This window comes from Oncorhynchus gorbuscha, linkage group LG16, assembly GCF_021184085.1.
Source record: "Oncorhynchus gorbuscha isolate QuinsamMale2020 ecotype Even-year linkage group LG16, OgorEven_v1.0, whole genome shotgun sequence".
NCBI lineage: Eukaryota > Metazoa > Chordata > Actinopteri > Salmoniformes > Salmonidae > Oncorhynchus > Oncorhynchus gorbuscha.
This window is the reverse complement of record NC_060188.1, coordinates 30,234,034-30,261,822: the sequence shown is the minus strand read 5'-3', so window position 1 is coordinate 30,261,822 and position 27,789 is coordinate 30,234,034. Positions and strand designations below refer to the sequence as shown.

At 43.8% G+C, this 27,789-nt stretch overlaps 2 protein-coding genes across 6 annotated transcripts in view; both read left to right on the top strand.

Annotated features, from left to right (window-relative positions):
- Positions 1–19,867, top strand: part of LOC123999614 (integrin alpha-3-like) — a 36,699-nt gene extending 16,832 nt beyond the window's left edge. The window contains exons 2-26 of the mRNA XM_046305545.1: positions 5,982–6,109; positions 6,409–6,500; positions 6,726–6,969; positions 7,274–7,369; positions 7,714–7,945; positions 8,147–8,340; positions 9,644–9,732; positions 13,117–13,253; positions 13,428–13,505; positions 13,660–13,727; positions 14,602–14,738; positions 14,925–15,071; positions 15,341–15,438; positions 15,657–15,825; positions 16,191–16,274; positions 16,393–16,472; positions 16,614–16,691; positions 16,803–16,905; positions 16,988–17,164; positions 17,414–17,536; positions 17,761–17,874; positions 17,991–18,089; positions 18,301–18,426; positions 18,679–18,832; positions 19,334–19,867. Of these exons, the coding sequence (XP_046161501.1) occupies positions 5,982–6,109; positions 6,409–6,500; positions 6,726–6,969; positions 7,274–7,369; positions 7,714–7,945; positions 8,147–8,340; positions 9,644–9,732; positions 13,117–13,253; positions 13,428–13,505; positions 13,660–13,727; positions 14,602–14,738; positions 14,925–15,071; positions 15,341–15,438; positions 15,657–15,825; positions 16,191–16,274; positions 16,393–16,472; positions 16,614–16,691; positions 16,803–16,905; positions 16,988–17,164; positions 17,414–17,536; positions 17,761–17,874; positions 17,991–18,089; positions 18,301–18,426; positions 18,679–18,786 (3,001 nt within the window). The 3' untranslated portion in view covers positions 18,787–18,832; positions 19,334–19,867. The remainder of the gene's footprint in view (positions 1–5,981; positions 6,110–6,408; positions 6,501–6,725; positions 6,970–7,273; positions 7,370–7,713; positions 7,946–8,146; positions 8,341–9,643; positions 9,733–13,116; positions 13,254–13,427; positions 13,506–13,659; positions 13,728–14,601; positions 14,739–14,924; positions 15,072–15,340; positions 15,439–15,656; positions 15,826–16,190; positions 16,275–16,392; positions 16,473–16,613; positions 16,692–16,802; positions 16,906–16,987; positions 17,165–17,413; positions 17,537–17,760; positions 17,875–17,990; positions 18,090–18,300; positions 18,427–18,678; positions 18,833–19,333) is intronic.
- Positions 19,868–22,003: 2,136 nt separating this feature from the next.
- On the top strand, positions 22,004–27,673 carry ccdc103 (coiled-coil domain containing 103). Of its 5 annotated transcripts, none has more exons than XM_046307269.1 (6): positions 22,004–22,372; positions 22,967–23,035; positions 23,170–23,261; positions 26,218–26,364; positions 26,558–26,696; positions 27,065–27,673. In XM_046307269.1, exons 4-6 carry the CDS (start codon positions 26,219–26,221, stop codon positions 27,608–27,610), a joined length of 831 nt encoding a protein of 276 aa, XP_046163225.1. In that variant the 5' UTR covers positions 22,004–22,372; positions 22,967–23,035; positions 23,170–23,261; position 26,218; the 3' UTR covers positions 27,611–27,673. The 5 variants fall into 5 exon arrangements, with proteins under 5 accessions (XP_046163225.1, XP_046163229.1, XP_046163224.1 ...); XM_046307273.1 differs by having other exon boundaries at positions 22,004–22,853; positions 27,071–27,673; XM_046307268.1 differs by having other exon boundaries at positions 22,004–22,853.
- The last annotated feature ends 116 nt before the right edge of the window (positions 27,674–27,789 follow it).

Below are 27,789 nucleotides of genomic sequence, written 5' to 3'. Positions count from 1 at the left end.
GAAAGGTGTGGTGGAATTTTCAGTGGACTTACTCACCAAGATGGCCTGCCCAGCCACTAAGAGGTCTAACCCCTGTCTCAGTCCTTTGGATTTAGTGGTTTTGTGAGAGGATTATTCAAAATTGAGATTCCAGTGTAAAATCACCTATTGGGAAGATGGCAGACGTTCTTCATCACCCTCTGACCTTTACAGGTCGACTTTGCTTCCAGTCACACGACATTGAGAGTTCATTGAAGTGAGTCGTGCGCTACAAAGTGAAGTGCATTCAGACCCAGCAGAGACTTATGCCTTAAGAAACACCACCCCTATAAAAAGCTAACTTCTTATTACCGGGCATGCCTTTTCACGATATCTCGTGTTCATGTAGATATCTTAAGTCATTTAGTTACTCTACTTTGCCAACTCTTCCCCACTGAGCATTGTCATTGGTGACCTTTGTACAGTATGGGATGGTTAGGACTAGGAGGTGTGTGTGTGTTTGTGTGCACAGTGGGTCTACAGTACGTGTGTTTACACATAGCCTGACTATGAACTGTGCCATATCTTCCCCTTTATCCCTGACGTCCCACCTCATCGCTGAAGGATTTGGCTTGAGATTCAGAGATAAAGTGAATAAGTGATTGTGACGTGTCTTAGCACGAGTTCCCATGCAGCCGATGCAACTCCATTCGGAGACCTTTATGCCTCTCTCGTTTCAGTCGCCCACAGCGTTGCCTGCGGCAGCACAAGTGAATCGCTGTTTCTATTGCACGAATGAGTGTGTTTGCTTAAGGGGTTTGGTAAATGTGTCTTTTGTTAACTGCTCACGACAATGGCATCGTTAAAACGGTTAGGCCGTGTGCGAATGACAGGAATTGAGCACCTTTGGCTTTCAGTCTTTTCAAACAAGACTCAGCCTCATGTTGTTGTTTTTACCCAACCCACAAAGGCTCAATCATTCCCATGAGAAAAGCCACTGACTTGAGTAGGTTTAAATCCGGTGTACTCAAATAGTAGAATGTTGACAAGAGTTCTACTTAAACAATTGTAAATTAAACTATCAGAATTGAACCAGAGAATTCAGATGTGCATCACAGGGCGTTTGCTAAGAGCAAAGGTGAAACACATAAAACAAATACTTGGAAGTGAAGTGAAGACAATCATCCCAAACACGGATGATATCCTAACAATCCAAGCAAGCAGAGCAGCCTGTCCAAGTGTGCAATATCATATAGCAGGGAAGAAGACAGGCTGCCTGCCTATGTAATTGCGTACAAGGTATGTTCGGTGGGCAATTGGGCATAACCCTTACGGGAAGAAACACATGATTTCACATGTGAAACCATTTGGTTTTGGAACACTTCACATGCGATGATATGTCACATAACCGTTCACACGTGGATTTAAACGGATACCCTGCAAACAAGAAGGTGCTGGGATGTCACAGGAATGTCCCGAAGTAGCCACAGTGTTTTCCACTTACATATGGCTACATTATGTATGTTTATTTATATGGTAATTATTACTCAACACCTGGGATTTGAACTCTCAACTTCTTGCTTCACATCATTCTGATCTTCCTGCTATGCCACTATGTCTGTGTCAGTGACTGATTGGCTCCTGTATTCATACACTTGGACTTTGTAGCTATTACATTTATCATCGTGATTCAGGAGTAATACGCCCCTAGACAACTATACAGAAAACCCTTGAAAAAGCGAAGATAAGTGAATGAAATCAATGATGAGAGAATAGTAAGATTAACTGATAACTAAAATAGCAGTGCAGATGACACTCTTTCTCCAAGTGCAAAGATATGTTATAAGTAATGAATGTGTACTAGCAGCAGAAAGATCACTGTAATCTAGAGGTTGTGAGTTCAAATCCCACATGAGGTCATATTGAAAGGTCAGTACTAAGTGATCATGTAAAATGCAATCATATTGTCACTGATTAAAGATTTGTACATCTGTTTTTCTAACACATTTAACTGAACAGCGTATCACCTACCTTAAAACACCGATACCATCTCATAACTTCCCTTACTCAAAAAAAGGGACATTTCACATGCGAAATAACTGTTTTCACATATTGAGCTGAAATGTTCAACAAGAGACACGTGAGTTCAGCTGTTCGGATGTGAAACTATATGTTCACATGTATTCAATATACATGGAGAAAAACACATTCCTAATATTGAGTTTCACCTCCTTTTGCCCTTAGAACAGCCTCAATTTGTTGGGGCATGGACTCTACAAGGTGTCGAAAGCGTTCCACAGGGGTGCTGGCCCAAGTTGACTCCAATGCTTCCTACAGTTGTGTCAAGTTGACTGGATGTCCTTTGGGTGGTGGACCATTCTTGATACACATGGGAAACTGTTGAGCGTGAAAAACCCAGCAGTGTTGCCATTCTTGACACAATCCTGGCACCTACTACCATACCCTGTTCAAAGGCACTTTAAATCTTTTGTCTTGCCAATTCACCCTCTGAAGAACACACATACACAATCCATGTCTCAACTGTCCCCTTGGCTTCAAAATCCTTCTTTAACCTGTCTCCTCCCCTTCATCTACACTGATACACGTGGATTTAACAAGTGCCATCAATAAGGGATCATTGCTTTCAGCTGGATTCACCTGCTGTTCCTAATGTTTAATGCACTCAGTGTAGAGATCACATGTTGAATGTTGACACCACCTTTTCATCTGTGAGGAGAATAACAGGTTTTCACCGTACATGTGAATTGTAGATTCACTTGTGGAATTAGCATTCACACACAAAAAAACTTTCACAGGTGAAAATCAAACTTGCACTTTCATTTCGTAAAAATATTTTCACGAGAAAATCTAACTCTCACATGTGGAATTGCATTTTGATGTGAAAAATGTTCAAATGTTGTCCGTTTCATGGTATCACATGTTGAAATGTTGCATCCCTGTGTTGTCACATTTGTCTCAAATGAGATCATGTTTTCACATGTTGCTCAAATGTTTTCACATGTTGCTTTAACATGTTGCCACGTGATCACATTAACTTCACATAAGATGACATGAGAAATTCATTTTTTCCCTCTCCATAGAGAAGACACATCAGGGCTTGATTAGCTCTAACATCATGTGCTCTTTTCAGGCCTGGGTTCAAATAATATTTTAAATCCTTTCAAATACTTTATCTGTGCTCGATTGTGCTTGCCTGGCTCAATAAACCAATAGATTATAAAAAATAAAAAACACAAACCCAACCCATCAGGCACTCAATGCAGGCTCAAGCAAACGCTCAAAGTATTTGAAGGACACTTTCTTCTGTTATGTCTTACAGTACAGTGAGAATGCAGAGCACGCCGGCATGGGCACCATTAGCCTGTGTGCTGGTACTGTTGCATTCCTTCCTAGTAACCCCTGCTACCTGTATGACATACGCCAGCTGCCAGTACTGGAGCTCCATTTGCTAAAGGAGCGGGAGAGCACTCCCAGGCCAGATGTCAGATGAGTGGAACAATTACCTTGTGTTTGTTACACAAGTAGGCACGTAAGCGCACACATACGCACACAAAACACACGCAAACACACACACACACTGATCAGTAGTGATCCTCCTCTACTCTCTGGTATGTGTATATCTGCTCCTTCTCTCCAGTGGGCCAGTGGCATTTGTGATAACATTATCGGTGTAACTAGACAGTCTGATTGGTGGAAGTCAGTAAATGTCCTCCCTATTATCTGTCATCGCCTTGGTGATGACTGGCATTTATTCCACTTGACTGATGAGCTCTGAACATTTATGTCTGCCAGGGTCTAGATACTGCAGTCAAAGCTGAAATATCTGTCTCTGTAGCTACAAATGCACCGATCTTCTTAACCCAGAGGAGCTCTCATTTGACACTTTTCCCTTTTTCTGGATGCCTTATAGAATCATTGCCCGCCACAGTCGTGTCTTTACTATAATGCATTCTTGTTATGAATGAATATTGCGTGGAATTGCTTGCTGTTTCTTTCTCCAATGTCCCATCCACATCCCAAGCAACGTGTTGGACGTGTTGGAGAGAAAGAGAGGGAGAGAGAAAGGAATGATGAATTAAAGGAGAAGAGACTGATTGACTTGGGTCGTTTGGATGCTGTCTTGTCCTTGTATGCCACTGCTCACTCACCCTTTACGTGACAAGCTCATTTCCTCGTTCCTGGTCGGGCAAACCTGATTTAGTCACATGACACAACCCAACCCGCGTCCTGGGTGAGGGGGGGGGGCGATAAAATTAAATTAGACCCCCCCCCCAAACTGGATGAGACCGCTCGGAGGGACGGATGGGAGGAGAAAGGTGCCCTTCAGTTCAGAACTCCTCACTGGTCCTCCCTGTCTTCCGTCTGTCATTGTCTGGCTGTCGCCTCTCATTGCTCTCTCCCTCCTCGCCCCTCCTCGCCAGTCTCTCCTCTGTTTACTCGTTCTACCTCTCCCCAGTCTGACTTCTCTGTGTCTGACCTCTCCCCGACTCCTCCTCATCAGTACTCACCTCATTGCAGTGTGTACAGCATATCAACGATGAAGAGAGCGAGAGAGGGGAAAATATACACATCCTGGCTTGGCTGCCTGCCTCTCTATTTCACTGGGGCAGTCATCTGTGTTACATCTATCTTTTATTGAAGCAAGGGAGGACAGCTCAAATTCTTTGGTTATTACACCTTTTGATCCAAATACATACATTTGACTCTCTGTCTAAAGGAAACAAGACATGTTGAATTACTACTCTCTGTATGGTGGAATAACCCTGATCAGATTGCCAATTAGGTGGCGGTTATCAATGGATCAGTGGATACGCATTGTTAACATGGTATCATCAATGGTGTAGTGGATATACTCTAATTTTGCTAACATTTTCCCGAACGACCCGCCCGGCGAAGTGAAGTCACCCTCTGAGAAACAGTGACATATACTCCGAATGACCTAAAATGATGAATCCCATATTGGTCTTTCACAGTCAGGACAAGCCAAGATGTACTGTGCAAGTAGTCTAATAGTAGGCCTACTATTGAAATAGATATACGAGGATGTCAACTGAGTCAGAAATTCACAGGTTTCGGATTATTCCCGATTTCTTTCAGGTTTTTAGCTCTGAAAGTAATAAAAGAAAACATAATAATAATTGGAAGTTGTAAGTCAACAACAAGGCTTAAACCACATCAGGAGATCACTTTTGAGTTGTAGTTTCCCTTTCATTCAAGTGTGCAGGCACTTAGCACTGTTATTTGGTTAGCAGTGTTTCTGTAGCGGACACGAGGTGGAGTTTGCTAAACAAATGGCCACGGGATTGATGCAAATGATCATGATATCATTCTGCCAGGTTTTTTTGGGAAAGCCTTTCCATCTACCAGCAGACAGTTAGGCCTATCATTAGCATCTCAATATGTTTCCTGTTCCTTCTTCGTTTGAAACCTGGATGTTATACTTCATATTATGAGGCGTGTCTTACCGTGCTTCAAAGTAGCCAAGCCAAAATATGACCACAGAAATGTCGAGGGGAACATTTTAGAAACCTTGTATGCGCTCTCCTGTCTTATAGGCCTATTTTTTCAAATCAACTTTCCTTCGTGTGTTTAGCAGCCAAAGGCATTATCCTAGTCATAGTAGCAACCCATAACAGTTGTTGTATCTTTAGATCTCTAATGGTGTGCACATTGCTTTGCTTAAAATTTGTAGAAATAATAGTTCATCAACATTTTAACCAAAATATTCTGATCTGTTAAATCAGCCTCATTCATTGATACCTCGAGTAAACTACTTGTGGGGATTAAGAAGGCAGGTTACACAATGCCCACTGAAAAAACGAACGGTGTATACGGTGGATGCTTGCGTATACCTGCCACTACACCACTGGGTATCATCTGATCTCCTGCAGACATGCATGTGGTGCCCTGTTGTCAGTGAGCTTAACATACTGTACTATAGATGGCTAATCTTGGGGTTGAAATGTAAACGCAGATTTGTTTTGTCTTGTTCGGATCCACAGACTCCTTGTTGGAGCACCCAAGGAGAAGGCAGAGTCTGGCGTGAAGGCCAATGAAACAGGAGATGTGTATACCTGCCCTGTAAACGTTGCCCAATCCGATTGCACCAGGATGAACCTGATTGGCTCAGGTAGACATTGTGTTTTTGCTGTTGTTGCTCAGAGTTGCTAATTCTGCTTTAAAAAAAATGTAAGGAAATATTATAGTACATCTGGACTAAGAATAGATACTGATTGTTCCACAAAGGTACTATCCATTTAGAACGGCACAGAGGAAATGTTAATATAAAATCAACTGAAAAAAGGGATTTGAAGAGGAACACAAGGAAGTCATTTGTTCTGATTCCGAAAACAAATGCCTTATTGTTGTACTGTTATGAAACCCAAAGCACAGTGATGGTGAGTGGTGTGATATACTGTGACCTTTCAGACCCTGACCTCATTGAGGGTGAGGACAGGGTGGAGGATATGTGGCTGGGGGTAACCGTGGCCAGCCAAAGACAGCCAGGGGGGCGAATTCTGGTGAGTAACTTCTCGTCTGCTTATTAAAGCTTCATTGGTTCAAGAGGCCATCGGTCAATCCTCTGGTGACCCTCCAGACCAGCAACTCTCCTTTCTGAGTTATTTATATGAATGATTATCTCTGGCAACTTACTGTATCATACTACTTGAATACATGGCCAAGTATTGAATGACCAAGACAAAGAGGATCACATCTGATTCTCTCTCTCCTTCTCTCGCTCTCAGACCTGTGGCCATCGCTTTGTGAAGTTACATGGCGTATTGAAGCTGCGTCAGATGATTGGGAAGTGTTATATCCGTGGTAACGACCTGAACTATAACGAAACAGACATGCACTGGCAGAACCCTGATCAGGTGTGCAGCCACACTAAAGACATCACAGGGGAAGTCATGTGCAACATGGGCATCTCTGCTGCCATCACTGACACAGAGGTCATCGTGGGCGCCCCTGGCAGCTTTGAGTGGCAAGGTAGGCATAGATTTGTTTGAGACCGCAAAAAAATACATCCCACAGGGACAATATGGTCAGTAAGGTTAAGTACAGTCATGACCAAAATGATTGTCAGCCTTGATAAAGGACGAGCAAAAAGAAAACTGTCTAAAAATACTTTATCAAGGGTGCCAATAATTATGGTCATGACTGTATGTTAGCCTGGTCTGTGTGTGCGGCATGTCAACACATATGGTCATTGTCATGCTAATCGGGTCAGTTTTTGTGGTTGTTTCATATTATGTTCTAAAATGTCCAGTGTGTTGTTCTGCTTCTATTTCAGGCAATGTTCATGTCTCCTGGATGAATCCAAATGTCATCTATGACACCAAGAGAAGCAGCTTCCCCAACTTTGGTAATCGACGGCACATTTACATAGGTACTTTTTTATTTAATCTCGCTTTACCCAGGAAACGTCTATATACAGATTTGAATTGAACGGGTTTTTAAAGTTAACAGTGAACATGGTGTGTGCGTTTTCTGTTGTCAGTTAACTTTTGTCGTTAGTACGTCAGTATGTAGCAGTTAGAACAGAGTGGCTGCATGGCCAGATTTTCTAGATGCCTCTTCCCGATAGCTAAACAGCCGTACCTTCTGCGCATGTGCAAGATTCTCTACTTTACGAACAATTTCTTAAGATTAAGATCAGATCACGTAAGTTAGACATAGTATTTTTTTTTTAAAGTTAGTAATAGTATGTTGTTTGTTGTTGTTCTTTTCCAGGCTACTCGGTGGCAGAGGGCCGAGGCCTCCTCAGCCAGAGCCAGGACACAGTGGTGACAGGGGCTCCTAAGGATAACAAGGATGACGCCAAAGGCTCGGTCATTCTGACTGTGAAGAAGTCGTCGAAGTCAGGGGACGGGGACCAGCTGAAACCCTACCTCACCCTGAGAGGCGAGCAGATGGGCTCATACTTTGGGAACTCCCTAGCCGTGGCAGACCTCAACAATGATGGGTAGAGTATGGATTATAACTTTGTCTTACTTACTCCTCTTAATCCCCATGGGACATAAGTAACTTGTTTTAAACCATTGATCTAGCTTATTTTGGAATTAATTTAACTGCAATATCAATTTTTCCTGAATTGATTGAATTGAAATACTATTGGTTGAACCCTGTCAATGAAACAACACTCTTTGTTGGCACATTTTCGTAGTTGGATGGATCTGATCGTCGGAGCCCCGTTCTATTTTGATCGGAAGAAGGAGCTTGGTGGAGCGGTGTACGTCTATATGAACGAGAACGGCTCCTTCCGGCAGAACTCCAGCATCATACTCCGAGGCCCTAGAGACTCTGCGTTCGGAATGGCTGTGGCTGCCATTGGAGATGTCAACCAAGATGGCTTTCAAGGTAAAACATTTGAATAAACCAACATTTTCTCACACTTATAAAGAACCTAGGATAGAAAGTCATTAAAGGCCCAGTACAGTCAAAAATGAGATTTATATATACTTCCACTCTGAGGTTGGAATAAAATAGTGATTTTTCAGAGGCATATTGATGAACATGAATTTCTCCAGTCCCTATGCTCCAGTCACAAAGCAAGTGGCGCTATGCTGTCAAATCCTTCCACGTTTCTAGTTTGACAAACTGTTTTCAGCAATGGTATTTTTCAATTGAGTTGTCATATTGGCAGATTTGCTAGCAACTAACTATTTAGCTAGCTTCTAGCCTAGTGTTTGATAAGCAATGCGATCTCCTCGTAATGACCTGGCAAAATCGGGCATCATCAGCTCAACGTTATGGATGTATCCAAATGAATGTCAATAGAAAAACAGCTTGAACAAAAGCAAATGTAGCTGTTATTCTGGCTACGGAGGATGTGACTGTGTTAGCCATCGCTAGTTGGCTATTATAACTAGCAAGCAAGGTACAATGACGTTGCCAGCGAGCATGGCTACAACCAAAATATGCGAAATGATGAATCCTCTTATAAAAATGGAAATATCAACGGGAAATTGTTTATTTCTACCGGTAAATGTGTGCTTTAGTATTGTTTTCTTTGGCAGCCGTGGTGTAAGCAGGATAAACACCTCCGTTCTGTACATTAACTTGGAAAAATGAACCTCGCTGCGTCATCCACATTTCCAAGGTAAAGCACAGAACTCCTGCGTTAATCCCCTTACATAAGAAAGAGAGTTCCAAACCTCACTGCCAATAACAGCTAGTTTTCAGTTTCCCCCTCCCCACTCAGGCCACACCTAGACAGTCCCTAGCAAAATGAAAAACAATCACAGTAAGGTACTTAACTGTTAACCAGAAAATAATTTGATATTGAGATAAAAACGGCTGCATTGGACCTTTAATCTCTCAGAAAATAGAGTACAGTATTTAAGAATAAGCTACATGTATCATTTTACAGCATTGCTGTCCTGAACACTATACAGTAGATCACCATAATGTCTATGACACTGGTATTATAAATCTATCATGTGCCTTTCTGACATGAATCAAAGCAGTTTGAATGGGATTTTGACAACATTTCACTCTCACCAAGTATTGGCTCAGTGCTGAGTGCTGACATTAACTTAAATGGATAGAACATTCCTGACCCTCAGTGATGGAACAAGGCTTTTGAAGACCTTTGTTGGAGACACAAGAGCCTATAATTTCTATCTCTTTCTCAGTCTCTCCCCCCTCCCTCTCTTCACAGATTTTGCGGTGGGCGCTCCGTTCCATGGAACAGGCAGGGTGTTCATCTGGACAGGCAGCGCTGAGGGCATCTCTCAGGAGCCCAGTCAGGTATGGAAACACACCCTTAGAAACAGGATCTAGGATCCTCCCTGACTCCTAACCTTAGCCGTAAGGGTAATACATGTAAAACTAACCTCAGATCAGCATCTACGGGTAAATTCATCCTATGGGGCTCGTGGTGAGGAGAGCTGCAGAGCTGAACAGATGGGGAGCGATTTCTGTTGCAACATCAGATGAATCCTTTTCAAAGAGAAGGACGAGGCTATCACTGAGCTCACATCAACCCACAATAATGCCTACAGAAACACAAGCAAGTGGCTGTACATGTCAAACTACGTTTGGATTGTCAGGAATTCGCAGACCATACAAACGCTCCTCACCGCGTGGCCGCGGCCACCCTACTCTGGTGGTCCCAGCGCGCACGACCCACGTGGAGTTCCAGGTCTCCGGTAGCCTCTGGAACTGCCAATCTGCGGTCAACAAGGCAGAGTTCATCTCAGCCTATGCCTCCCTTCAGTCCCTCGACTTCTTGGCACTGACGGAAACATGGATCACCACAGACAACACTGCTACTCCTACTGCTCTCTCTTCGTCCGCCCACGTGTTCTCGCACACCCCGAGAGCGTCTGGTCAGCGGGGTGGTGGCACCGGGATCCTCATCTCTCCCAAGTGGTCATTCTCTCTTTCTCCCCTTACCCATCTGTCTATCGCCTCCTTTGAATTCCATGCTGTCACAGTTACTAGCCCTTTCAAGCTTAACATCCTTATCATTTATCGCCCTCCAGGTTCCCTCGGAGAGTTCATCAATGAGCTTGATGCCTTGATAAGCTCCTTTCCTGAGGACGGCTCACCTCTCACAGTTCTGGGCGACTTTAACCTCCCCACGTCTACCTTTGACTCTTTCCTCTCTGCCTCCTTCTTTCCACTCCTCTCCTCTTTTGACCTCACCCTCTCACCTTCCCCCCTACTCACAAGGCAGGCAATACGCTCGACCTCATCTTTACTAGATGCTGTTCTTCCACTAACCTCATTGCAACTCCCCTCCAAGTCTCCGACCACTGCCTTGTATCCTTTTCCCTCTCGCTCTCATCCAACACCTCCCACACTGCCCCTACTCGGATGGTATCGCGCCGTCCCAACCTTCGCTCTCTCTCCCCGCTACTCTCTCCTCTTCCATCCTATCATCTCTTCCCTCCGCTCAAACCTTCTCCCACCTATCTCCTGATTCTGCCTCCTCAACCCTCCTCTCCTCCCTCTCTGCATCCCTTGACTCTCTATGTCCCCTATCCTCCAGGCCGGCTCGGTCCTCCCCTCCCGCTCCGTGGCTCGATGACTCATTGCGAGCTCACAGAACAGGGCTCCGGGCAGCCGAGCGGAAATGGAGGAAAACTCGCCTCCCTGCGGACCTGGCATCCTTTCACTCCCTCCTCTCTACATTTTCCTCCTCTGTCTCTGCTGCTAAAGCCACTTTCTACCACGCTAAATTCCAAGCATCTGCCTCTAACCCTAGGAAGCTCTTTGCCACCTTCTCCTCCCCCTGAATCCTCCTCCCCCCCCCCTCCTCCCTCTCTGCAGATGACTTCGTCAACCATTTTGAAAAGAAGGTCGACGACATCCGATCCTCGTTTGCTAAGTCAAACGACACCGCTGGTTCTGCTCACACTGCCCTACCCTGTGCTCTGACCTCTTTCTCCCCTCTCTCTCCAGATGAAATCTCGCGTCTTGTGACGGCCGGCCGCCCAACAACCTGCCCGCTTGACCCTATCCCTCCTCTCTTCTCCAGACCATTTCCGGAGACCTTCTCCCTTACCTCACCTCGCTCATCAACTCATCCCTGACCGCTGGCTACGTCCCTTCCGTCTTCAAGAGAGCGAGAGTTGCACCCCTTCTGAAAAAACCTACACTCGATCCCTCCGATGTCAACAATTACAGACCAGTATCCCTTCTTTCTTTTCTCTCCAAAACTCTTGAACGTGCCGTCCTTGGCCAGCTCTCCAGCTATCTCTCTCTGAATGACCTTCTTGATCCAAATCAGTCAGGTTTCAAGACTAGTCATTCAACTGAGACTGCTCTCCTCTGTATCACGGAGGCGCTCCGCACTGCTAAAGCTAACTCTCTCTCCTCTGCTCTCATCCTTCTAGATCTATCGGCTGCCTTCGATACTGTGAACCATCAGATCCTCCTCTCCACCCTCTCCGAGTTGGGCATCTCCGGCGCGGCCCACGCTTGGATTGCGTCCTACCTGACAGGTCGCTCCTACCAGGTGGCGTGGCGAGAATCTGTCTCCTCACAACGCGCTCTCACCACTGGTGTCCCCAGGGCTCTGTTCTTGGCCCTCTCCTATTCTCGCTATACACCAAGTCACTTGGCTCTGTCATAACCTCACATGGTCTCTCTTATCATTGCTATGCAGACGACACACAATTAATCTTCTCCTTTCCCCCTTCTGATGACCAGGTGGCGAATCGCATCTCTGCATGTCTGGCAGACATATCAGTGTGGATGACGGATCACCACCTCAAGCTGAACCTCAGCAAGACGGAGCTGCTCTTCCTCCCGGGGAAGGACTGCCCGTTCCATGATCACGCCATCACGGTTGACAACTCCATTGTGTCCTCCTCCCAGAGCTCCAAGAACCTTGGCGTGATCCTGGACAACACCCTGTCGTTCTCAACCAACATCAAGGCGGTGGCCCGTTCCTGTAGGTTCATGCTCTACAACATCCGCAGAGTACGACCCTGCCTCACACAGGAAGCGGCGCAGGTCCTAATCCAGGCACTTGTCATCTCCCGTCTGGATTACTGCAACTCGCTGTTGGCTGGGCTCCCTGCCTGTGCCATTAAACCCCTTCAACTCATCCAGAACGCCGCAGCCCGTCTGGTGTTCAACCTTCCCAAGTTCTCTCACGTCACCCCGCTCCTCCGTTCTCTCCACTGGCTTCCAGTTGAAGCTCGCATCCGCTACAAGACCATGGTGCTTGCCTACGGAGCTGTGAGGGGAACGGCACCTCAGTACCTCCAGGCTCTGATCAGGCCCTACACCCAAACAAGGGCACTGCGTTCATCCACCTCTGGCCTGCTCGCCTCCCTACCACTGAGGAAGTACAGCTCCCGCTCAGCCCAGTCAAAACTGTTCGCTGCCCTGGCCCCCAATGGTGGAACAAACTCCCTCACGACGCCAGGACAGCGGAGTCAATCACCACCTTCCGGAGACACCTGAAACCCCACCTCTTTAAGGAATACCTAGGATAGGATAAGTAATCCCTCTCACCCCCCTTAAGTTTTAGATGCACTATTGTTAAGGGACTGTCCCACTGGATGTCATAAGGTGAATGCACCAATTTGTAAGTCGCTCTGGATAAGAGCGTCTGCTAAATGACTTAAATGTAATGTAATGTAAATCTGGTTGTAGTATTGACCTCCCTCTCCTCAGGTGATTGAGGGGGAGGATATAGCTGGAGGTGGGTTCAAGACATTTGGCTACTCCATCAACGGGGGGCTGGATGTGGATGAGAACCGCTACCCCGACATGGTGGTCGGCTCACTGGACGACCGCGTAGCCTTACTGAGGTAGCTAATCACAACAAGGATCTGTTGATGCATTTAGACGTATATTGTGTTTTCGTCCATCTCAGTTCTCATCCTTTCGAACCAGACATATTGTTTAATGCACAGCAAATCTATTGTATCAACCATAAATCCCTAATGTATGGTATATGTTCATGTTGTTATCTATTTGATCAGGGCCCGCCCAGTCATTCACCTCATTAAAACTCTTGAAGTGACGCCAGGGATTGTGGACCCTAAAGACTGTGACAACTGGTAAGATTTTTGTTTGGTATAATTGTATTTGGACATAATGATCTCTTTTCAATGCTTGAGGATACTCAATGTTTCAGCAATAGTGATTAAACCCATGTTATGACACTGAATAGGGAATCCCTGACCATTTGAGTGTGTTTTTCTGTGTTTGCAGTGTGGAGGTGGAGGTCTGTTTCAACTACACACTGAGCACTGGGGACAAGGACTTCAGGAAGAATGTCAGTGAGTGTGGTTCTGTTACAACATTGTTATTAGATGACCACTGCTCTAACACTAACACTGCTATTTTAGTGTTGATCAGTCATTCAAGTGACCTCAGGACAAGATTGCCAACATGTAGGAATGTCATTTCCGGAGCTAATGGAATTCAATTTAGCCCATTTAATTACATTTGGTTCAATTGATTTCAATTCAATACAGTTTATTTATCCCCAAGGTACAATTGCAAGCCGAAGATGCATCGCGTTAACATGAGCCCTAAAGGGCCATTGTGACTGTTGGTTTCATTTGTGCCTAGCTATTAACTAATTGGTGAAAGTGATTGATTGGCAAGACAGTCCAGCCAATTAGCGCAGGTTGTTCATCAAAAGGGGGAGGGTGTAAATTAGCAAGACATTGTTGGAGTTCGCCTGGCATTTTCCCATACCCCATGTGGACGGAGTTGGCTCATTTTAGACCATTCTCCACCCACCCGGGACACCGGGCCATGCAAAACAAACTCTGTTGCCCTTGTTGCCCTTGAACCTATGAGCTTGTCAAGAAACACACACATAACATCTCTAAAAATATGTTTTTTTATGACATCACTGGCTTTGTCCCCTTTCCTTTGTAACCAAAATCCTAAATCGAATGACAGATACCTAATATAATTATCTAAATAAATCTTGTCTGGCGTACAGTATGTACGCAAACACAACTGTTGGTTTCATGCGATTTCAAATGTACACAAAGCCTACTTGCTCTTATTGTTTTTATTCATTGAAGCTACTTTTTTTATTCAAACAATGGGGATAAAAGCTGCTAAATGAATGAATAAATAATTGTTATGAAATTCCCTGTAGTATGTATTCTAGCATTTTGTCCCGTGTCCTCTCAGCTGTGAAGTACACTGTGGAAGCCGACCTAACAAGGCACAACCACCGGGTCCGTTTCCAAGACAATGGCCTGGACAGCTACACTGGTTTCTTGTCAATGCCATCTGCCAAATGCAAAACGCTGAGGCTCGGACTAGTGGTAAGGAACTGTCACCGACATAACCTATTGTGACCATGGACTGGCTTTTGGTTTTGAATTCATCTCCTCCTCCAGGGTCAAAGCCCTGCATCATTACTGATGATCTGCTTGTTGAGATTTGTTGGATAAATGCTTGAAAATAACAAAGGGAGTCCCCCTAACCATGTCTCGCTGTCTGTCCTGTAGAGTCCCATCCGAGACAAGGTGGAGCCCGTAGTCTTCTCCCTGAACGTATCCCTCCACGAGGGGCGTCCCAAAGCCCGGCAGTCCCTGCAGAACCTGGATGCCTTCCCTGTGCTCAGTGAGGGAAAGGCCAGCCGTGTCAAAAAGGAGGTTAGACCTAATGTTTACTCAGTTAATGTTTGATACCAAGGTGCGACTACTCGTGATACTGTTTTGAATGTTCCCCTTTACACAGAATCTCCACTATACTATTTGTGTGTGTGCCTCTACAGTTACTGCCCACGCTTTGTACACTGGGGTTTGTTGATAGTGTGTTGATGAAAATAATATTAGTTCCATAGAGAATAAGTATAATTCCTTTCGACTTCTCTCTCTCCCTCCCCTCTTTCTCTATCCCACTCCCTCCCTCACTCCCACAGATTCACTTCCAGAAAGCCTGTGGCCCGGACAATACGTGCCAGAGTAACCTGCAGATGAAGGCAGAGTTTGCCAATGAAGAGCAGACACCTTTTCCCAGGTACAGTCATCAGAGGTCAGGGATCAAAGGTCATGACTAGAGTTATAGGAGGGATAGTTCAAAGTGTCATTAGCTATATGATTGGTGGCTTGAGAGGAACGTAAACCATAGAGGTTGACTTTGAATAATGTAAGTCATTTTTAGAGTGACCAAGATATCAAATCAAAGAGAAAATGTCATCTCTGTTAACTCTGTTTGTTGTGAATGTCCCTGTACAGCCATGATGGTCACCAGATCCTCCAGTACAGCGCCAGTGTCAAGAAGGTCATGTTGGTCGTGGACGTGAACAACTTCCAGTCGCCAGGGAAACCGGCGGAGGACGCTCACAATGCCATGCTCAACGTCACCATTCCCCCGTCGCTGATCTACTCAGCCTTTCGCTCAAAGGTAAGCCTGCTATGCTGTGCTACACTGGTGTCTCTCTATGGTGTGATAGGGTGAAATTGCCCCTAGGTGCTGATCTTGAGTCATTTTAGCATATTCTCTTCTATTGGTTAACGTTAGGATTGAGGGGAAACTTCACCTAGGAGCCTCTATTATGGTGCGTAACAGAGTTAATTAGCTAGAAGGCTAACAGTTGTATCACTCCCATTGTTTTGCACGCAACGATGCTAATGCTAAGCTACGGGTAAGTAAACAACCACATCTTTTTGCTTCTCTGATTGGTGATTTATAGATACGATTACTTGCCAAGTTGTCCCAAAAATGTCTAGTCCCTCTCTCCTCATGAAATGGTTGCCTATGTTCCACAGAGCAACAGCCCAGCCATCAAGTGTTCGGCAGAGGATATGGTTGTACTGTGTGAGCTGGGGAACCCATTCACCAGCAACCAGGTGGTAGGTTCTAGTTTAAACTAGTACTCTCCACTACTTCGTCTGGGCCACAAGTGAGATAGGAACATGGTACCATATATAGGGTTTTAAATGTGGATTTCTACCACGTTCTGTTTTCCAGGATCAGATCCAGATCATCTTTCAGACGTCTGAGATCAGCCTGGACACCAGAGAGATTCGCTCTACGTTGCAGCTTTCTACGTAAATGTCCCTCTCTTCTATGTACACTTCCTACTGCCATTACCTACGTACATCATCCCTCATCACAGCATTGCTTCTGGACTGACCCAGCTACAATCGTCTGTAACATTGAATTGCTTCTCAACCTTTGTCCTCTCTCAGATTGAGTAAACAGAGCAATCTACAACCGCTGCCTCTTGTCATGGCGGTGGAGTATACACTGGATGCATCTTTTGCACTGTAAGTTATTGGTTTTGAGTCATTTTAAGGGCATGTTTTGATTATAGGTATTAGGTAGCCCCATACTGTATATCACAGGGATCTGATTCAGTGTTACTGCCTCTATTCTAGTGCCCAGTACACAGGTCACACTCACTTCAGTGGGGAGATCATGGGAGAATCGGGCATGAAGACTGCCAGCGACGTCGGAAGTCCTGTGGAGTTCACATTTAAGGTTGTTGTTTTTTTACCTAGAAAACAATCCTTGCTAGCATCTCTGAAGATCCTAATTTCACCTATGATGCCTCTCCTCATAGGTGAATGTTTTTGGGAAGCCACTGGTTAACCTTGGAAACCTGGAGGTGGAGTTTGATTGGCCCTGGGAGGTAGCCAATGGCAAGTGGCTGCTGTACCTGACGGAGATCCAGACCAAAGGGACGTCAGACTCTCACTGTGTGCCTCCTGGAGCCATCGTCAACCCACTCAAACTCATGGTAAACCTGTTGGGAGTATTACCAGGGCTATTTCAGTGGTGTTTTGTTTATTCAGAATCCCAGTAGCTGGTATATTAACGTTAATGTGTCCCAATTTTATGGTTTCGGATGGAAATCTCAACTTCAGGTGCACAGTTGATCATGTTGTTGTCAATATGACACCTAAAAAACAGCTACTTTTAAGTTCCAAAATTATAACACTGAGTTATGAGGTCTGTGCCTTTTTGTCTGTTTTCCTTTTCCTCATAGTTACCAGAGAGCAAAGCCAGGAGGAGAAGGAAGCGAGACGAGGGCTCCACAGAGGAGGTGCACCCCAGAGAACTCCAGTCCTCCCTCAATCTGAAGGCAACTCGCAAAAAGTCCTTTTCACTGGTGAGGCCCGTCCCCACCATCTTATACATAAGCCTATGACCTGAAGCATTGAATTGTCTCCCTGAGCCAATACCTAGGCGTTTGGCTTAGTGGGCTAATGCTCTCCCCTGGTGAGCAGGAGACCTGGGTTTGAACCCCGCCGGTCACATTATGCACTCAACTGAAATGTGTATGCCCAAATAGTGTACTGGTGCTAACTCCCTTTCAACTGCTGTTGTCTGTAGGACTGTGTCAAGGGCACTGCTCACTGTGTGAAATTCATCTGCCCTCTCCGCAACATGAACAACACTGCGACAATCATTGTCAGGGCCAGAGTGTGGAACAGCACCATGATGGAGGTAAAGTCACCAAAGCACAGTGGTCTAGTCTTAATGTGAACTTTCTCCTCAGCTTCATTAGAGTGGCTGGAATGGGTGTAACAATAAAGTCCTGAAAATGTGTTGTGTTTCCATAGGACTACAGGGAAGCGGGGCGGGTGACCGTGAATGGCAAGGCCACACTGAAACTGGTCACAGACAAACCCACCATCAGGATGAACACTGAGAGCACAAAGGTAATGACGCCATACCAGTCATACTGTAACAAAAGCTAGGCGACATCCATACTAATTTAAAGGCCACGATGATTACTGTATGATGATGATGATGATGACGTTGATACATGATAGAGGAGGAATATACAGAATAATAATTGAGGATACAATTTTACATATAGCCTAAATGCAGACATAGTTAATGTCCTCTGTTTGATATCCCCCTGTGTAGTTCACCCTGAATATAGACCCAGAGCTGGGGGAGGAGGCTATGTACCAGGTCCCCCTGTGGATCATCATCGTGTCTGCTGTCGCTGGCATCCTCCTTCTGGCCTTCATCATCCTCCTTATGTGGAAGGTAACGATCCAGTATATTAGTTATTACAATGGTCTGCCAGTTAGGTCCAATTGAACAAATATCCTGCACTGACATTAGCAGCAAGAGGAGAATGGAGATTCAATTTCGACCTCCAACAACAAATCCAAACAAACTGTTAGATGGTACGCGTACAGCGAGGCTTCTACTGTCCACTGGTTCAAAAGGTCCACCTTTTTGGATCCACAATGGATCCTGTTTGACTTGTTATTCTGACCGCCTTCCCCTCCTCAGTGTGGCTTCTTCAGGAGGGCCAGCACCAGGGAGATGTACGAGGCCAAGGCCCAGAAAGCTGAGATGAAGACCCAGCCGTCGGAGGTGGAGAGGCTGACTGAGGAGTAGTGAGGCCCCCCTGTGGGCCTCTGGAACAATGCACTGGGTTTCCTCGGTAAAATAATAGTCCTTCCGTCTGTCACTCCTTTCAGCTTCCAACGGCTTTTTGCAGCGGCTTTCCTTAACTTCAGTCCTCCTCTCTTGCTGTCAAATTATAAATGATTTAATGGTTTCTCTTAATCGAGAGGTTCTATCCACAGGGCAAACAGCATTTCAGTGGCTGTGACTTGTCTGATTGACTTGTATATGTTTATTTAACTCCTTTTCTAACCCTTTCTCCATTGCTAACTGTTTAGTCTCTTCTACCTAACCAGCTTTGCCGAGCGTGAGTCTATTGGTTGTGTGGTGATTTGATCATATATTTCACATATCTCACGATACCCGTGTTGACATTAGAACGCGGTCAAGTATCTAAACAACGGCGGGACTGAGATTGCGTCACAAAATGTATACCGGTGGCACCAATAGTAGAAATACTTTTCAAAATAACCTGATAATACCCAAACGTCTACGCTTTTCAAATGTTCACTTTGTGTCGTCTACCATTGTCCCACAGTGTGGCTTTTTCAAGCGGCCCAACCACTTCAAAACGATGCCGATACACCGGGGAGTGAAGATTGGCAAAGAGGAGCGCTACCAGGTAAATGAGGGATTCCTCATCGAGGAGCCAGATCCCAATAAAAGAAAGAAGCACTGGATCACAAACTGGACTGAAATGCAGCATTACTACTGACTGATACCTTCAACACTACCACTACTCTTATTGAGAAGCTCCATCTCAATATGCATTGGCTGGGCGCTATGTCTGGATTTGTGGACATTATTGGGAACAGGACTGATGGTGTTATGACTGCCACATTCCTTATAGTGTACAAGATTGAATGCTCTGGCACGAAATGTTAATTTCAAGAATTGTACTGTTAATGTTAGTTGTTTTGATGTCAACAAGTTTATACACTGAGGGTACCAAACATTAAGAACACCTTCCTAATATTAAGTTGCACCCCCCCCTTCTGCCCTCAGAACAGCCTCAATTTGCTGGGGTATGGACTCTACAACGTGTCGAAAGTGGTGTTCCACATGGATGCTGGCCCATGTTGACTCCAATGCTTCCCACAGTTGTGTGAAGTTAGCTGGATGTCCTTCGGGTGGTGGGCCATTCTTGGTACACACGGGAAACTGTTGAGCGTGAAAAACCCAGCAGCGTCGCAGTTCTTGACACAAACCGGTGCGCCTGGCACCTACTACCATACCCTGTTCAAAGGCACTGAAATATTATGTTTTGCCCATTCACACTCTGAATGGCACACATACACAATCCATGTCTCAATTGTCTCAAGGCTTAAAAATCCTTCTTTAACCTATCTCCTCCCCTTCATCTACACTCATTGAAGTGGATTTAACAAGTGACATCAATAAGGGATCATAGCTTAAAATTGTATTCACCTGGTCAGTCTATGTCATGGAAAGAGCAGGTATTCTTAATGTTTTGTATACTCAAATGTGCTTTTTTTGTATGTTGATTGTAAAAGACTAATTTGAAACAGTTTTAGATTTGCTAAAAGCTCATTATTTTTTATCTTATGATTTGATCTTTCCAAATGGAACAGACTGATATTTGCACGTCCTGTCCTTTTGTACTGTGGTTTGAATAGAAATGCTTTCAAAACTATTTTAAAACTATGCTTTTAAACTAGTATGTGATTTGTTTACATGAATTGTCTGATGTATTACACTGTATGAGCCCAAGTTGAGTGATGGATGTAAATGTGCCAATAGAAAGTACAGTATGTTTGATCCCAGTGGCCTAATTCTGAGGAATGGATCAGAGATCGACTGATGAAGTGGTTCACACAGTAGTGTTCCAAGGCACTTACTGCCACTCCTGAACCAAGAAGAAAGGAACATGGAGAAGTTTCAATCACAGAGAATTGTGAGGTCGGGGTCATTTCAAAATGTTCAATGTACGTGTATTGTGAAGTACAGGTCTAATGGTTTGGTCGTTGTCTGATTGCTTTGTTTGTGTGTATTCTGTAAAATAATATGATCAGTCTAGAGAATAGGAGAGAGTTCTGAAATTATAGTTTTACTCTAACTATCAAAGGCATACACCATATTAATTTGGGACTGGGAGCACTGTGCTTAGCTGTTAACTGTATACATGTCTTTGTTAGTATGTGACATAGTGAAAGTAGGTATTCCCACATGAAAAAAATACTATAGCATATGTACTATGTTATAAATACTACGGTATTCACTCAAGTGTTTGAGGACTTTACTGTAGTATTCACTGTAGTGTTTACTGTAGTATTTACAGTTAACTATCATATAAATATTGTAGTATATAGTATTTACTGTAGTGTTTTGCAGGCATAACTGTAGTATTTGCTATAGTGTTTTTGTTTTATTCTCTTTAACAAAGAAGCAGAGGCTTTCTCCTTCAGGAAACCTCCTGGAGCACTATTACATTTTCCATAACCTATTGGTATCTGAATGGATAGTAACCTGTAGGGGCAAAATATATGGTCTATATTTGGCATTTAGGTTTCTCATTTTTTCAGTGGCACAAATTGCGATATGGAGGAAGGGAATAGATATTTGCAAATTAAATACTGTTGCATTTACTGTAATTCAAAAATTGTAGTGTTTTTGCATACATTACTGTAGTATTTTACAGTATACTACAACATTATGTAGTAAGTTATACACATGATCAAGGGATACTACCGTGTGTAGTATAGTATACTACAGTTTGCTATAATTATAGTGCAAGTACTGTAGTATTATTTAGTAAGTATGTACTGTCGTAATTTATAGTAAATTGTGATGTTTTTTAATGTGGGTTGCTTAAAAAAAAGTGAAGTGTGAGCATACAAAGCTCCTTAAAGGACAGCTATTAACAGCTGGTACGTGGTGTGGGAATTGGGGGCCAATTGCCTGAGTGCAGTTTAATGCTGTTCTGTTGTCTCTGTTTGTAGTTATTTGTATAGCGTCTCTGATGCTTTTTTCTATGTGTATACTCAACCGTGATGGTTCTATTCATTATTGTTTTTTTCTGGTGTCTATTTCTGTACCTCATTTATATTAAAGTATTTTTACATGCTGTATGTTCTTTCTACACTATCATTTACAACACTACAGGTCCCCTGTACACAAAATTGATGTACCGGGGACCTTTATTTTGAAGGCTCAATATACATACATTTCACCGGAAATGATTCCCCAGTCAGAGGTTAAATTACCTCTCAATGTAAACAAGCGAGCTGTCGTAAAATTATCTGAGAGTTTATGAATGAAAAGAAAACTGACATCGTTTTGGTGTCATCTGTGCTGTGTGGAAAGTGACCGCGCAGAGATGACCACACACACTTTGGAGGCAGGATCAAGTTAGCTAACAACTTGTAGCCAGCCGGAGTTAGCTAACGGCAGCTCGTTTTATTTGTATTTTGTTTAACCTTTATTTAACTAGGCAAGTCAGTTAAGAATAAATGTGTATGTACAATGACGGCCTACCCCGGCCAAACACGGACGACGCTGGGCCAATTGTGCCCGGCCCATGGGACACCCAATCACGGCCGGATGTGATACAGCCTAGGTAACGTCATAACTCTGTTAGGGTGGGTATAATTTGGAACGTTCCAACAGGAAATCTGTTCTAAAAAAAGTAAAGTACAAGGTTGCCAACAAACAACGCATACAAAGTAGCACGATCAACTCACCACGTAGCTTATTCTCAATGTTTGTCTATGGGCTAGCAGAGTGAGGACAGACATTTTCGGAATAAACGTGGTGAGTGAAAGATTGAATGATATAGCCCTCTCCCTACCCGGTGTCTTATTTCGCCGCTATACAACTCTGTATGCGGTGTTTGTTGACGACCTTGTTATTTACGAAGTTTTTGGAACAGATTCTTGGAACGTTCCACAAATGATACCAACCCACCCATTACAGATTATACCACAAACTTTTCAAAGAAGCATGGGTTGCATCGTATGTAGAGAACAAGATTGATGATTTTCACGAGAATCTGGATAACTGCAATGAAGAAGAATGTTCACCAGAATGTTATGTTTTCGGTATGTTCCTCAATAACTGAATAAATCCACAATTACGCAACATTATCCCTGACAGGCAATATAGAATACTAATAATCTGGTTGTCTGATGGTTGTAATTCTCTCAAACAATAGACTGTGGCAACGTGTCTGAGGACACTGTTGTAATCGAGTGTGCTCCCGTTTCTGATGTAAACGGCTCAGGTATATCTACAATATCACCACAATATATCTGATATTAAGTGAAGGGCTTCAATTGAAGAATGTATACCTATAACTCATTTGGTAATCTGAAGGATGGTTGTAATTCTGATACTATGGTTGTAATGCTCTCCAAGGTACATCTGGAAAACCAGCTGAGGGAGTGACGCTAGATGAAGACTGGATGGAGATCTTTGAAGACCTCAAAAAGAAGATGAGGGAGGATCTTGTGAGTTTCAGGCCTAAAGTAGCATCTTTTGTTTCCAGCTTCAGGAAGATGAAAACAGACAGTGAACTCATAGCCGCTCTATCAAACTTTGGCAAAACCAACCCTGGACCAACAGCAAAGTTTCACCAGGGACACGCACGCCCTGCAAAGAGCTCCATAGGAGAGTGTGGACATGGCACATGCTGCTGGAAGAGGAAGCCACCCCATTGAATGTCTGTGTGTGGAATAACACATGGACATAGGGAGTACTACACAAAAAAAGCAAGTCAACATCAGTGGCCCCATGTGCCCATCATCCACCTGCTCACCATCTGTGACCTTCAGTGCACTAGCGCTCTGCCCTCAAACACCCCCCATCTGCCTACCAGCTCTTGGTCAACTCCGCCTTGAACAAAACCAGTGGCTATTTCAATGCATTGTGGCCTCTACAACACTAGAACCAGTGGCTATTTCAGTATTGCATTCTTGCCTTTTGGTTTTTACGTTCATTCAATGCAAGACGTTTCTGCAATTTAATATGTTTTGGAAATTGATTCCATGTTGATGGACCATCAGACTTTAAAAAGCTGTTCTTCCAACCCAGTTGTAGATCTACAGGCCTATACTATCACTGAACCAAAACAGTAGTTGTCATGACTTTGCCGAGTCTTAAATATAAAATGCTTATTTATATTTTTTTATATACCGGTGTACACTACCATTCAAAAGTTTGGGGTCATTTAGAAATGTCCTTGTTTTTGAAAGAAAAGCCCCATTAAAATAACATCAAATTGATCAGAAATGCAGTGTAGACATTGTTTATGTTATAAATGACAATTTTTATTGTTGATTTTTTAAATAGAATATCTACATAGGCGTACAGGCCCATTATCAGCAACCATCAGTCCTGTGTTCCAATGGCATGTTGTTTTAGGTAATCCAAGTTTATCATTTTAAAAGGTTAATTGATTATTGCGTCTTCCCGAAACATGACCCGCCAGACCGCACTTCTTAACACCCACCCGCCAGCCACACCAATGTATCGGAGGAAACACTGTTCAACTGACTACCGGGTCAGCCTGCAGGCACCAGGCCTGCCACAACGAATGAGCTTAGTAAAACCCCCTAACCCCGGCCAAACCCTCCCCTAATCCGATCACGGCCGGGTTGTGATACAGCCTGGGATCAAACCCGGGTCTGTAGTGACGCCTCTTGCACGGCAATGCAGTGCCTTAGACTACGGCGCAACTCGGGAGGCCATATATATATATATATATATATATATATATATTGTGTGTTTGTGGTATGTGGACATTAGGACTTGGTTAGTAAATATACAAATGTAGCATTACAGTAAATGTGTACAGAAAATAGGTCGGCACACCCTGATGTCCTCTACATTAGACATTTATAAACAAGCTCTTATTTAATGTGAAGAAATTATACAACTTTTTGAAAACACCCCAAGCTATTCCTGAGATACTTCCTTAGTAAAAACTATTTTAATTTCAAACTCACAAAAATTGTAATTACACACACACAACTTCGTTTTACCATAAAATGTGGTAATTGTGATTGGCAGCCAATTTGAAGAACCAGTAAGAGAAAGTTAGCAAATTCACACGCCGAAACACGTGATATCATTGAAAAGCCCTGAAACTCTCAAATGGGCAACAGGACTGAACAAGGTTTTTTAATTTTTTTAAAGTATGACGTCAATGATACGGACCAATAAATAATGTTCATTGGTGTGGACAAAAATTAGTTGCTGGGTCTCAGTAAATGAGACATATCGTGGGGAACTTTTATTTTGAAGTTGTGTTACACATGGGCTTTTAAACACGGCTCGTGCAATCCAGTATCCTTGGAAGGTCCCTAACTTAAAACACAGATATAACAAACATATTTGCTATCTTTGCTAAAACCCTAACCTTAAACCCAAATCCTTACCTCATTTTCAAATTCAATGGTGTTGGGACGTCCCAACCAGCCTAAATAGTACCTTCCTTACCCAAGTTGTCATGGTGACGGCGTGTGTTTGAGGACGGGGACACGGACTTGCAGCAAGAGCATCAGGCTACAGCACAAACAACATACCAACAACAGATATTAAGATTGTTCATCAAAATAGCTAGCTAGCTAGCTAACCTAAAGCTCAGGTAAGTCCACCACCGCGCTATCAATGAAAGAAAATGTAGTCTATAAAGGTTTCTATCTGGCAACATAGTTGGAGTAGATTCTCCAAGCAGTTCTGAGACGTATAGCCAGCCTGAAGACACGACGTGGAATTGGATAGAATTCTACGTCGGGCATAAACGTGTTTGGATCAGAAACATTTCCTCTCAAGACCTCTTCACGCCAGAATGTTAAATAAAATGGTATTTAACTGTGTGCTTGGTCCTTTTGAAGGTAGGGATGTAAGACATTCACAGGAATGTGTAATAACTGTTCAAAGCCTTGGAAAATTAGTGCATTCAAGTTTCTATCACCTGAAGCATGTGCACAATAGGACAATACATGCATTCATACTTGCCAAGCTCGTGCATGTGTTTAACCACTAAGCAATCACTGGTTGATTCAACCATTGTTTCCACTCCATTTAAATAAAATGACATTCAACCACTGTGCCCAGTGGGTGCAAGGTCCTATTCATGCTTCCGGGGATAGACATCTGAAGTCACTACTGCATTGACAAGTTGATTCAATCATTCTTTCTTGTGGATATTGTCTCACATTCCTACCTGCAAGAAGACCGCACGGACAACCAGTAAAGTAAGTTCAAATATAATTGTATTCAACATTCTGGCTTGTAGAGCCTGTGATAGGACATTTTTCAAACAAAGATATGACATTAATTTCAGACTGACCCAGAGGTACAGTATCACAGTCTGATTGTCAGGCAATTCTGAGCACATTGTCTGTGTCACAGAACTAAAAAGAGATTCCATTGGTTCACTGGTCATGTCTTGTCTCACAGGATGGATGACTCTCCTGAGGTTTTAAACTTCTCAGCGCTGGAGCGGGAGTTGCAGTCTGCTGTAGAAGCAGACAAGAAATATCAAAGAGAAAATGATGCAAAGTTCCGTGCTCTACACCAGAAGGTCGGAACGTATGAGGAGTTTAGGTGAGATGGCTAGGTTGATTCTCTTTTCAATGTAACATCCTACACACGGTTGTTTCACAAATGAATAGACAACATATGTACTATGTTTTTTCATCACAAATGACGTCCCATTAGAATTGAAATGTTGACTTGAAACAATGAAGTCCAGACAGCAGACAGTTTTATGGTTTGTTTTGACCATCAATCCTCTCAGGGACATAGTCCTGGCATCCCACCTGAAACCACTGGACAGGAAGGATAAAGCTGGAGCTCCTCGCAAACAGCCATGGAATGCTCTCGCCTCCACTGACAAAGGGCAGAACCAGACTAGCTGTGATGAAATAGGCCTAAAGGTTAGACTTCTGCCACCACACACCAACACAAACATCTCTCCATTCTAATATCAGGATTATGTGAGTGGTGCTGCGCCACCTTGTGGACTGGCTGCACCACTATGTCATTTTATTATATTTGAAATGTAATTTAAGGCCAAGCACCACACCATAATAGGTTGTTTTTCTTCTTCTCTAGATTGCTGTTAAAAATCCCGGGGATAACCCTGGATATGGAGTCCTAGTTTTATATTAGACCGGATATATTCATAGTATAGGGCAGGGATGTTACCACACAGGCATGTAAAGCATATTAATGCAATCTGATGAACAAACAATCTCATTAAATTAGTAATTGACACACAATTTCTCCTATATGTTATTTTGAGCCTCAGTTGTCCGAGTTCCAGCCCAGGACAGCATCAGAGTTCAGCCGGGACTGGCGCAGGTTCGGCAGTGAAAACCCAGAAGATAAATACAGCCTCCTGCTCTCCCTAGGTGGAGAGGGCCTTCGGAACATCTTCAGGGCTGAGGTGGGGTTCGGACTACTGGGGGAATTTCTTGTGTTCCTTTCCAGTGGTCTCCAGCCTGGGGATGAGGCCGTGGTGATAGGGATCCTGGAGGGGCTGTCCAAAACCCCCAGGTTTGGCCTCAATGTGTGCCTCCTGAGCCGGGCTGAGAGAGAGGCATGTGGAGATCTGTTTCAGAACCTGAGGAAAGCATCAGCAGCAGGGAATAGCAGTGTCAAAGGATCCAAAGGGGATGTCATTGTCCGTGGAAGTAATGTGGAAGAGATTAAAGAGGCACAAGATGCTGAGCCAGAGACTCTGTTTCCAGGACAGACCAGCGAGGCTGCCGGAAGAAGCAGTGATGCTGAAACTTTAAATGGTATAATGCAGTTGTATGGGGTTCAAACGGTCTCTCCTCCTCAGTAAGAAACATTACACAAACCCATATTGGACTTATTGTTTTCAGAAATAACAATGACTGTTACTATACATTGTAGAGCTTTATGTGGTTGCAAAAACCACGTTTGTTTGTTCTTTATCGTTTGTTTGTTCTTTATTCTGAAATGTATAATATGTATAAGTTATATGAAGGACAATGTTCACTG

Bases quoted from the DNA above. Each gene is read 5' to 3' on its own strand.
- ccdc103 (XM_046307269.1), top strand. From the start codon at position 26,219: ATGGATGACTCTCCTGAGGTTTTAAACTTCTCAGCGCTGGAGCGGGAG. The intron at 26,365-26,557 runs GTGAGATGGCTA...CAATCCTCTCAG, and splicing joins GGAACGTATGAGGAGTTTAG to GGACATAGTCCTGGCATCCC. The intron at 26,697-27,064 runs GTTAGACTTCTG...TGTTATTTTGAG, and splicing joins GTGATGAAATAGGCCTAAAG to CCTCAGTTGTCCGAGTTCCA.